Source organism: Pseudorca crassidens, chromosome 12 (genome assembly GCF_039906515.1).
Source record: "Pseudorca crassidens isolate mPseCra1 chromosome 12, mPseCra1.hap1, whole genome shotgun sequence".
NCBI lineage: Eukaryota > Metazoa > Chordata > Mammalia > Artiodactyla > Delphinidae > Pseudorca > Pseudorca crassidens.
This window is the reverse complement of record NC_090307.1, coordinates 66,407,384-66,419,515: the sequence shown is the minus strand read 5'-3', so window position 1 is coordinate 66,419,515 and position 12,132 is coordinate 66,407,384. Positions and strand designations below refer to the sequence as shown.

Genomic DNA, 12,132 nt, shown 5'->3' with positions numbered 1-12,132 from the left:
CCTGCCAATACAGGGGACACGGATTCGTGCCCCAGTCCGGGAAGATCCCACATGCCGCAGAGTGGCTAGGCCCGTGAGCCATGGCCGCTGAGCCTGCACGTCCGGAGCCTGTGCTCCGCAATGGGAGAGGCCACAACAGTGGGAGGCCCTCGTACTGCAAAAAAAAAAAAAAAAAAAAGGCAGCATTTATATATATTTCTATTTTAATACGTGGCAGAGCTAAATAAGGAGGGAGGTCTACAGCTGTCTCCGGTATGATGAAGGGAATGTGGATTCAGTCTAGTAAAAATGCATGTGAATTTAAGACCTAGATGAATGAAATGACATCCCATGTTCATGGATTGGAAGGCTTAATATTGTTAAGATGGCAGTACTTCCCAGTTTGATCTACAGGTTTAATGCAGTCCGTATCAGAGTCCCAGGTGGCTTTTTTTGCAGAAATGGGCAGGCTGATCCTGAAATGCATATAGAAATTCAAGAGACCCAGAATAGCCAAAACAATCTTATGAAAGAGCAAAGTTAGAGGACTCACACTTCCTGATTTTAAAACTTATTACAAAACTATAGTAATCAAGACATTGTGATACTGGCTAGGAGTAGGCATATAGCTCACTGGAGTAGAATTGAGTCAATAAATAAACCCATATGTTTTTGTTTTTTCATTCATTCATTCATTTATTTTCGGCTGCATTTGGTCTTTTTTTTTTTCCCCGATATGCGGGCCTCTCACCATTGTGGCCTCTCCTGTTGCGGAGCACAGGCTCCGGGCACGCAGGCTCAGCGGCCATGGCTCACGGGCCCAGCCGCTCCACAGCATGTGGGATCTTCCCGGACCGGGGCACGAACCCATGTCCCCTGCATCGGCAGGCGGACTCTCAACCACTGTGCCACGAGAGAAGCCCTGCGTTTGGTCTTTGTTGCTGCGTACAGGCTTTCTGTAGTTGTGGCAAGTGGGAGCTACTCTTCATTGCGGTGCACAGGCTTCTCATTGCAGTGGCTTGTCTTGTTGCAGAGCACAGGCTCTAGGTGCACGGGCTTCAGTAGTTGTGGCATGCGTGCTCCGTAGTTGTGGCTTGCGGGCTCTAGAGCACAGGCTGAGTAGTTGTAGCACACAGGCTTAGTTGCTTTGCAGCATGTGGGATCTTCCCAGACCAGGGCTCAAACTCGTGTCCCCTGCATTGGCAGGCGGATTCTTAACCACTGCGCCACCAGGGAAGCCGCAACCCATATGTTTATGATCAACTGATTTTTGACAAGAGTGCCAGGATCATTCACTGGGGAAAGAATAGTCTTCACCAAATGGTGCTGGGACAATTGGATAACCACATGCAAAACAAAATGAGTTTGGGCCCCTCCCTGCCTGTACTATGTACAAAAATTAACTCAAAATGGATTAGAGATCTAAGTTTAAAGGCTGAAACTAGAATGCACTTAAAAAACACAGGAGTAGGGGCTTCCCTGGTAGCGCAGTGGTTGGGGGTCCGCCTGCCGATGCAGGGAATGTGGGTTCGTTCCCCACGGCGGGAGAGGCCACAGCGGTGAGAGGCCTGCGTACCGCAAAAAAAACCACAAAAAACACAGGAGTAAATTCTTGCAAACTTCTGTTAGGCAGACTTCTTAGACATGACACCAAAAACACAAGCAACAACATTTTTTTTTTATAATGGATTTCAGGGAGTTCCCTGGTTGCCTAGTGGTTAGGACTCAGTGCTTTCACTGCTGTGGCCTGAGTTCAATCCCTGGTCGGGAACTGAGATCCTGTAAGCTGCGTGGCGTGGCGTGGCGTGGCATAGCCAAAAAAAAATATTTCATCAAGATGAGAAGCATGTACTACAAAGTAAATCATCAAGAGAGTGAAAAGACAACCCCCAGAATGAGAGAAAATATTTGTAAATCATATATGTGATAAGAGATTTATATCTAGAATATATGAAAAACTCTTACAGCTTAACAACTAAAAGATAAATGGCACAATTTAAAAGTGGGCAAAGAATCTGAAAAGACCAAGGATCTAACAAAGGTATACAAACAACCAATAAGTACATGAAAAGATGCTTGACATCATTAGTCAGTGGGGAAATGCAAATCAAAACCACAGTGAAATACCACTTCACACACACTACGATGATATAATCAGATGATAAGTGTCAGCAAGAATTCGGCCCCAGGTGTATACCTGAGTGGAATGAAAACATGCATCTGCACACAGACAGATACAGAAATATTCATAGTGGCGTAATAGCCCAAAGGAGGAAATAATTCAGATGTCCAAATGACAATGGATAAATAGAATGTGGTGGATCCATACAGTGTAATAAAAAGGAATGAAGTACTGATATGTGCTACAATATGGATGCATCTTTTTTTTTAATGGATTTTAATGAGTTATTTATGTTTTATTTTTGGCTGCATTGGGTCTTCATTGCTGCATGTGGGCTTTCTCTAGTTGCGGCTAGTGGGGGCTACTCTTTGTTGCAGTGCGCGGGCTTCTCATTGTGGTGGCTTCTCTTGTTGTGGAGCACGCATGGGCTCTAGGCACACAGGCTTCAGTAGTTGTGGCACATGGGCTTAGTCGTTGTGGCTCGTGGGCTCTAGAGCGCAGGCTCAGTAGTTGTGGCACACGGGCTTAGTAGCTCCACGGCATGTGGGATCTTCCCGGACCAAGGCTCGAACCCATTTCCCCTGCATTGGCAGGTGGATTCTTAACAACTGTGCCAACAGGGAAGCCCAATGTGGATGCATCTTGCAGACATTATTAAGTATGTGAGGGAAAGAAACCAGTCATAAAAAATCACGTATTGTAGAATAGATGTGTCTGTAGAGATGGAAGGTAGATGAGCAGTTGCTGTGGACTGGTGGGATTGGAGAGGCATTGGGAGAGACTGCTGATGGGCACAAGGTTTCTTTTTGAGGTTATAAAAATGTTCTAAACTTGGATAGTGGTAATGGTCATATAGCTCTGTGATATAATATCAAAAACCATTGAACTGCACACTTTAAACGGGAGAATTGTGTAGTATGTGAATTATATCTCAATAAATTTGTTTGAAAAGTACATATAGATGAATAGCAGTGATCATTTTGTGGACCTCACTTCCACAGACGTTCCTGTGGGAAGCTGTGTAAGGTATACCTGGCAAGGGAGGTGAGTGTCTGTCCCTGCAGTCTGAAAACTGATAGGTCAGGGGTCTGATAAGCAATAGATGATTGCAGTACTGTCTGCTGTAACGCACAGAAAGGAGAGAGGTGAGTTGGTTCTGGCCAAGCTGTGAGGCATCAGGAAGGAGGATTGTCGTGCTGTCCCTCTCAGCATGTCAGGCTTGCAGTGGGCGAGTGGCTGTGTTGGGCGCAGGCAGAAGGAACAACAGAAATATAGTAAGAATAAGAAGTAAGGGACGAGTGTACCAACACTGAGGCCTGCGCTGTGTGGCTGCAGCTTTGGTGATCACTGAAGTTTTGATCATGAAGAGCCTTCTGGAACTATCTAAAAAGGCAGTGGGGGGCTTCCCTGGTGGCGCAGTGGTTGAGACTCTGCCTGCCAATGCAGGCGACATGGGTTCGTGCCCTGGTCCGGGAAGATCCCACATGCCGCGGAGCAGCTGGGCCCGTGAGCCATGGCCACTGAGCCTGCGCGTCCGGAGCCTGTGCTTCGCAACAGGAGAGGCCACAACAGTGAGAGGCCCGAATACCGCAAAAAAATAAAATAAAATAAAATAAAAAGCCAGTGGGTCCTGTCATCAGGCAGTCATCTTATCCGCTGTCGTCGGGTGTTTAAAGCAGGATGGCAGATGTCCTGTGAGACGTTGTGGAGGACAGCTTCCTGCATCAGATATGACTCGGTTGGACTCTGTCACCTCTTAGGATCCTTCTGAGTTAAATTCATGTACTTCCTACATAGGGTGTAGCCAGATCCCTGTGCGTGGATCTGTGCAAATGAGAGCCAGGTTGGCACACAAGGAATGGCCGTACTTTGTCGGCTCTTAGTGATTTTTTTGAAAAATTACAGTGAAGAGCGGCCAGGCAGCCCAGCTTCGTGAAGGCTCTCGGCGCGCCGCGGCCCCCAGGCACCCGGCACGCGCCCGCCCCACCACCACTATGCCCAAGAGGAAGGTCACCTCCGCTGAGGGGGCGGCGAAGGAGGAGCCCAAGAGAAGATCGGCGAGGTTGTCGGCTAAACCGGCTCCTGCAAAAGTGGAAACGAAGCCAGAAAAGGCGGCAGGAAAGGATAAATCTTCTGACAAAAAAGTGCAAACTAAAGGGAAAAGGGGAGTGAAGGGAAAACAGCCTGAAGTGGCTAACCAAGAGACTAAAGAAGACTTACCTGCAGAAAATGGAGAAACTAAAAATGAGGAGAGCCCAGCTTCTGATGAAGCAGGAGAGAAAGAAGCCAAGTCTGATTAATATCACATACCTTGTCCTATCAGTGGTCCGTTTCCCTTCTTGTACAATCCAGAGGAATATTTTTATCAACTATTTTGTAAATGCAAGTTTTTTAGTAGCTCTAGAAACATTTTTAAAAAGGAAGGAATCCCACCTCATCCCATTTTTTAAGTGTAAATGCTTTTTTTTCAGAGGTGAAATCATTTGCTGATTGTTTATTTTTTGGTACAACCAGAAAATAGTGGGATATTAAATATGGGAGGCTTTGATTGTCTTGGGTGTCAGCTTAACATTCCACAGATGGAGGGTAACTTTTATATCCTATAATACAAAGCATACTAAATGGCAGTTTGGAGTCAGTTGTCCATTTAATGTCTTTAAATTACTTCTCTTCCCACATTGTTTTTGGTAGAATTGTTTCCTAAAGCAAACCGCTCACCCCTTGATCGTGGCTCTCCTGGGCAGAATTTTGTGCACTCTGTAACATCTTTGGTCATGGTAGTCCAGTTCTTCTAGTAACTGTTAATGTGCTGTGACGATTGACAATTTGAGTATGTAGTGTATATGACATTAAATTGTGAATTAGTGGGGCTTACGATGTAACAGCATATCAATATTTGAAGATATTGGTACTTGATATCCTTTGAAGGAAAATTTGCCCCCAAATTTTAAGCTGGAAAGTCACTGGAATAACTGTTCAGAAAAGAATCACAACTACATGATTTTTTAGGTTTTTGGTACATATGTTGAGAATTGTGTACAAATTGAAATGTCTGTGTACTGATCCTCAAAACAGCCAATAAAATCTCAATTATGAAAGAATTTCTTGAAGCACATGAAAAAAAAATTACAGTGAATATTTTTATGTCTCCTAGTGCTTTTTTTTTCTTTCTGTTTCTTATCACAGTCCTTTTATGGCAGATTGCTTTTGTTTGTTTTTGGAGAGCCATTGTTAATATTTTAAGTCTGTAATATTTCTGGGAAAAGATGACTTTTACTTTGACTTGAAAATGCTCGTCCTTAAGAAGAAGCACAGAACTAGACTACTTTGTCTGTTGTCTCTTCACTGTTTGTGGACTTGTCTTTACCTCGGGCCATTTTATTCACTGCTCACCAAAATGGACACCCACACTGATATATATGTCTTGTTGGCCGTCTGCACAATCCAGGCATTGTTTTCAAAACGCAATTTTAACACACACTCAGAAACACAATAGGATGTTTTAGATATTTACAGCAGTGAAATTCACCCACATTTCAAAATGTCCATGTGGGGTATACATCATCCACATGGGCATGAATATTCAGGAGAGACTCTTATTCCAGAGATGAGTGTGGTATGTCACCGAGTCACCAATTTGCCGTGGGAGCGTGTCCAACAGCCAGGGCACGTGCACGTGGGAGGGTGGAGCTCTGGACTCACCGAATGCCCATCACATCCTCAGACCTTGCGGTGACCGTGATGCTGTCCCACGAGCCCTGTACCTAGAAAGTTTGTGACCAGTGGCCTTACTGACTTGTTATTTGGTCCTTTTTGAATTTTCAAGTAGGTAATGATGTCACATTTTCCATTAGCTTCTGTGTTACTAAGTATTTTCTAGTCTTGAGCCCTCAGGATATCAACTCTTCTCAGTGTCTTAGACCTTTAGTTTTTGGCTCTATAAACATGCTTTGTACTTGTTACCTGAAGCCCAGAGACCCAGCAGACACCAGCCTCTCAGGGCCCTCCTGAGACCCTCTCCTTGTAGGCTTCCTCTTTATTTCTGAGGGCCGCAGAAAAGCAAGGGCTGTAGACCCTATTTCGAGATTCTGCTCACATATTTTTAATGAAACTGCCAGGGGAGTGTGGTCTCCAGCAGTCAGTGTCCTCGCCGTTTGCGTACTGAGCCCCCAGCAGCCCCAGGAGGAGTTCCAGGCTGCTAGGCTCACAGCACATGTGGTTCTGGGTGTGCATGGGAAGGAGGACTTTGAAAGATACAAAATGAAACGTCTTTGGGGCTGGCTTTTGTTTTATGAGAATTTGAATTTGCTCAACCCAAAAAGTATCCAAGTAGGAGTGATAGGTCATTTTATATTTCTTGTACTGTATCCTGGTTGTCTACCTTCCTTCTTATGGAATTGTAATGAATTTTATTACTTTTTTATTTTGAAGACTTGACAGTTTTTTGGTTAATGCTGTATTAGCTTTCAGTGTTGTAGTGTTAAAGGAACTTTAAAGAATCCCATGAGCTTTCCATTGATGACCATGAGTGGAGTTGTGAAATCTTTCTTTTTTTTTTTTTAATATTTATTTATTTGGCTGCGCCGGGTCTTAGTTGCAGCACACGAGATCTTTGTCGTGTGCAGGATCTTTAGTTGCAGCATGTGGGATCTAGTTCCTGGACCAGGGATCGAACCCAGGCCCCCTGCATTGGGAGCGTGGAGTCTTAGGCACTGGACCACCAGGGAATTCCCGAGTTGTGCAATCTTGTAGAGGTCTAAACCCTACATCACCCTCTTTATTTTTTAAATTATAATCAAAAATTTTGAGAACCTGCTGGTTCTGTGCCTTATACTAGGAGTGGAGGATACAAGTAATGAAACACGATCCTCCTTATACTAGCTCACTATTCTGAAAATTGGTAACTAAAGGGAAAAAAGGATTAAACATTTTCCCTGTCTTTCCAGTGAGATCTGGGCATCAGGGTAAGAAAATAGCCCCAGTTGATGAATGATGGCTCTTCCTTAAAATAAATGCCAGCTAATAAATGCACAAGGAATAATAAAATTAGAGAAGTCGCCATTTTGCAGCCTCCAGTGACGTAATTGATTTGTGCCATATAATCCCTGGACCCTCTGCTCAGACTCCAGTCCCCTGGGTGGGCTGCCACCGCCTCCCCATGTGAACTCCCTGTTCACCTCACACCTAGACCGTGTCCTGATCTGAAGCCCTCTCTCAAGCCCACCAGGCTGCTGCGGTTCCTCCCAGCCCACAGTGACCCTCAGGCCACAGGACCCCTTCTGATGGCTTCCAGACAGGAGGAGCGACTGCCGCTTTAGTTCTTGTTTAAAGAAGGAGCTGTACTGCAGCGTTCCGCATGGAGAAGGAATGCTGCTAATTCTAAAACTTGGGCTTCCCTGGTGGCACAGTGGTTGAGAGTCCGCCTGCTGATGCAGGGGACATGAGTTTGTGCCCCGGTCTGGGAAGATCCCACATGCCGCGGAGCGGCTGGGCCCGTGAGCCGTGGCCACTGAGCCTGCGCATCTGGAGCCTGTGCTCCGCAACGGGAGAGGCTACCACAGTGAGAGGCCCGTGTACTGCAAAAAATAAAATAACTCTAAAACTTTTTCTTCTTCATCTTGCCACTCTGAACAATGCAGTTTTTTTTAACATTATTAAGTATTAATGTAAGATTTTACATTAATGGTAATGCTGTACTCTGGTTTTTACTTTTAAGAGATAATCAGTAGTTCAGATACTGTGAGAAGTGGTTAGTACTAGAGTCTCTTGCCAGTTAATCCACCTGAGTTGCTATGCTTCCTATAAACATTTGAAATAAGGCATTTATTCACCTGATGTTGAGAGCCCACTCCACTTAGGGATAAAAAGTTAGTTGAGTATTACCTTTTTCTAGGGACTTATATTCCAGCTGTGGGGATGGGCATATATCCAGCTGTCATGGATTGTGGGTATGTGCTTACCTATAATACATGTCAAACAAAGTATTACCAGAGTTCAGAAAAGTGAGCTGTTCGTGGGATTGGTGTTGGTTCCTGGGAAACCTCTCACAAGAGGTCACTTTCATGCTGGTATTTAGGGTCAGGCAATGGTGAGCATCAGGTCCTCAACTGAGAGGGCGTCACGGAGTCAGGAAGGGCATGGAACTGTTGGTAGGAGCAGATGTGGCACAGAGAGAGATGGTGGTGGGAGACACCCGAGCAGACAGTGTGTGGAGGGTCTTTGCTTAAAGAATTTGGACTTTATTTACTAGGCAGAGGGGATTGGTTAAAAGATTTTTGAGCCAGAAAGGTGATTTATGTTTCAGAAATAACACTCAGGCAGGAATTTCAAGGAGGAATCAGATTGCAGTCAGGTAAAGTGAGTCTCCCTAATTCCAGACAGACTAAGGCCCTTTCAGTTGAGATGTTGGAGGGGCAGCCAGTTGAAGAGCCACTTGGGGAGGTTTCAGCTGTGGGGCCACCCTTCCCTCACACACCCCCAGGCAGTTGCTCTGGTTTCCCAAGGTCTTCCTGTGGCTGGCATCTGTTCAGTGTTCCAGTGTCACTGCACGTGGGTCTTCCTCAGAGAGGGCTGCTCCGTCTTAATACGCACGCTGTCCGGCACCACTATGTTAGCTGTGTCTTGCTCTATAACAATCACCTCAAAATGTAGTGGCCTTCCAAAGAAGAAGAAATTGAGGATAAAAAGACCAAGTGAAGGCAGAACACAGAGGGTTTTTTGGGCGGTGAAACTATTTCTGTATGACAGTGTACTGGTGGATACATGTCATTACACACTTGTCAAAACTCATAGAATGTACAACACCACGAGTGAACCTGAAGGTAAACTGTGGACTTCAGGTGATAATGATGTGTCAGTGTAGGTTCCTCGACTGTAACAGATGTCCCGCTCTGGTGCAGGATGTTGATAGTAGGGGAGGCTCTGCCTGGCGGGGGAGGCAGGTGTACATGGGGAACTCTTTGTACTTTCTGCTGAATTCTGCTGTGAACCCAAAATGGCCCTAGAAAAAGAAAATCTGTTATTAAAAAAAAAAATGTAGTGGGCTTAAACAACAAGAATCATGTTTGAGTTCATAGTTTCTGCAGGTGAGGAGTTCAGTCAGGGTGCAGTGGTGGGCAGTGACTGGTCTCTGCTCCAACCTCTGGGCCTCAGCTAGAAGATATGTGGGTGGAGCCTCAAGTCATCTCCCACAGGGCCTGGCAGTTGATGCCAAGGAACGGCCACGTGTAGCCCACGTGGCCTGGTGTCCTCACAACGTGGGCAGAGGGTTCCAAGTACCCCAGTGGAGAGAGCCAGGTAGAAGCCACATTGCATTTTATGATTTTGCCTCGGAAGTCTCACAGCATCACTTCCACTATATTCTGTTGGTTTAGGCAGTTACAAAGGTTTGGTCAGATTCAAGAGAAGGGAAGATAGATCCTGCCCTCTTTTTTTTTTTTTTTTTTTGCGGTATGCAGGCCTCTCACTGTTGTGGCCTCTCCCGTTGCGGAGCACAGGCTTCGGATACGCAGGCTCAGCGGCCATGGCTCCCAGGCCCAGCCGCTCAGCGGCATGTGGGATCTTCCCGGACTGGGGCACGAACCCATGTCCCCTGCATCAGCAGGCGGACTCTCAACCACTGTGCCACCAGGGAAACCCGATCCTGCCCTCTTGATAAAAATTCAGCCAAAGATCTTGAAACAGGAGCGTGGGTAAGGGTTGTATTGATGATCCTCTTTAGAAAAATCCAGTCTGCCACAGCTGTGTTTAAAGTTGCTCACACCACTTATCCTGTCTTTGTGTTTAAGAATCTCATAAAGCCTCCCAAAGTGCGGCTTCTGTTACTTTGTCCACGCTCCCAGAGGTGTGTGGAGACGTCAGCCTCGGTACTTGGCCTCACTGAGCTGGGAATTTCCTATATGCTGTTTTTCTTTTAATCTGGGATTTGTTTTGTGGTTCCACTGACCCACAAAAAGCTGTGGATGAAGTCTGGACCCATCCACGCTGTGTGGGGCTGAGTGTAGTAGAGGGCAGTGAAAGATCTGGGAATCCTGGTCAGGGACTTGCGGTGCATTTACTCTGCTGCTGAGATGCAGTATTTCTTCTCTGAGCACATGACTCAGAATATGGCTTCAAGTGTCCATTTACATGCAGAAGGCAGACCAAGTGCTGAGCTTTGATTGAACTTGAATCAGAGGATGAGGTGTTAGCCCTGAAAAAAGAGAAACTGTGGGCTGTATTGAAAGTTGAAGCCACACGGAATTGACGTGAATTGGTTGTAGTCCAGCGTGGCAAATGGTGACTTCTGGATGGCTTAGAGGACCCACCTTTGCATGTAAGGAGAAATCGCTCCTCTCTTGCTTCCTGAGCTGGAATCACGCCTGCAGGGATTGTACTGCTAGTGAACTGAGTATTCCTGCAGTTTGTTTCATGGGACTTGGTAGAATAGGCTCTAAGGAAACAAATAGGGTGCAGGTATGTCGAAAGCCTCAAGATCAGTCAAGCTGAGGTTAGAGCTTACCACGGTCCCCCTGTAAAACTTATGGCCCTCCATCAGCCCGATCCTCTGACAGGCCCGGGACTGTCGAGGGTGCGACGGCATCAGCAGGCTGGCCGGCTCGAGAGGTGAGGCTGGTGCTGGGGGGCACGGGGTGGTGATGAAGGCCAAGAGGGGACTGTCAGCTGCAAGAGGGTCCAGACAGCCTCACCATGCAGCTCTGTTAGGGTGCGCTTAGAGCGTAGCCTGTGGAAGAGCAACTGGGGAAGCAAATGTGGCATTGGCTCCTTTTGAAGATGCAGTGACAGTATGTCAAAAGACAGAAATTGGGCAACACAGATACGTCACTTCTCTTGAATGCTGCGGTCGAAGCAAGCAGCAGGGCCTGTGGGGTCAGAGGTGCCACATGGGGATGCCAGTGTCCAAGGCTAGAGAGAGAGACTGGTGAAGTGGATGGGAGCATTCAGAATCTTTCTGAATTGTCGAGAACTTCAACTATGGGATATCTGAGCAGAGGTTGATGTCCATTTACGTCTCATGAGTATCTCTGAGGTGTGTCCCTTCCTCCTTATCCTATTTTTATGGCCTGAGCTCAGACCCTTTTCACTTCTTAGGTGAATTAAAGCAATAAGCCTCCAAAGTGATCTCTGTCTTCCAGGCTGCCTTCTGCTAGACTCTGGCCTGTCTTTGTTAACATCTCTCTCTCTTTCTCGGGTTAGTTCCCCAGGAGCTAGGAATTAAAATATCCTGCAATTGTACGAGATTAAATATGTTATAGTTACTTTCCTTATACATTGGAGCTGGAGTAGCACCAAAGCATTGAATGGTGAAAGGCCAGCAAGTACTTTTGTGAGTCAGGAGAAATTAGAAGCTGGGTGTTTGTTTTTTTAAAAAAGATTCATCTTCAATATGTGAAATATCTTTTAAAGGTTTGGGAGTGGGTTTGGCTACGTGGAGGGGGAAGGAGGTAGGAAGGAGGTAGGAAGAGCAAGTGGAGGACCAGCAGGAGGTCAGGTCTGCGGGGAGAGGAACTGATCCCATGGTGATCACCCCCAAGCGTCAGCAGCAGAGGTCTGGTCTCCTAGTCTCTAGTGGGTAGCCTTATTTTCTGAGCAGAACAGTTTTTGTCAAGAGGCCTAAGCAAGGTTGCTGTGGGATAAGCAGATAATGAGAGGTGAGGATACTGTCCTCTGAAGATGTGTTCTGTTCAAGGCTCCTCCAGCCTGTTCCTGTCTGATGCGCGGCAGCTGCCTTTCAGATTGTGGTGAGGATTAGGTAAGAGTGAGTGTGTAGAATTCCAAGAAGCATCTGCCACATAGGAATGGTAGCAGTTACTTGTCATCATTACTGCTGTTGTCTTTTTTGTGTTTATGATGTTTTGATGTTAAATTGGTTAGAATCTCTAAGAACGTGTCCTGTTATTTTCTCTCTTAGATCTGTGACTTTGGCTTGGCCCGTGTTGCAGATCCGGACCATGATCACACAGGGTTCCTGACGGAGTACGTTGCCACACGTTGGTACAGGGCTCCGGAAATTATGTTGAATTCCAAGGTAA

At 46.1% G+C, this 12,132-nt stretch overlaps 2 protein-coding genes across 6 annotated transcripts in view; both read left to right on the top strand.

The window, feature by feature from the left end:
* MAPK1 (mitogen-activated protein kinase 1) overlaps positions 1-12,132 on the top strand; it is a 95,357-nt gene that overhangs the window by 56,010 nt on the left and 27,215 nt on the right. For all 5 annotated transcript variants that reach the window (XM_067700017.1, XM_067700019.1, XM_067700020.1 and 2 more), the window contains one exon: positions 12,012-12,128. In XM_067700017.1, the coding sequence (XP_067556118.1) occupies positions 12,012-12,128 (117 nt within the window). The remainder of the gene's footprint in view (positions 1-12,011; positions 12,129-12,132) is intronic.
* On the top strand, positions 838-7,484 carry LOC137203581 (non-histone chromosomal protein HMG-14). Its single transcript, XM_067700015.1, has one exon. It carries the CDS (start codon positions 4,096-4,098, stop codon positions 4,399-4,401), a length of 306 nt encoding a protein of 101 aa, XP_067556116.1. The 5' UTR covers positions 838-4,095; the 3' UTR covers positions 4,402-7,484.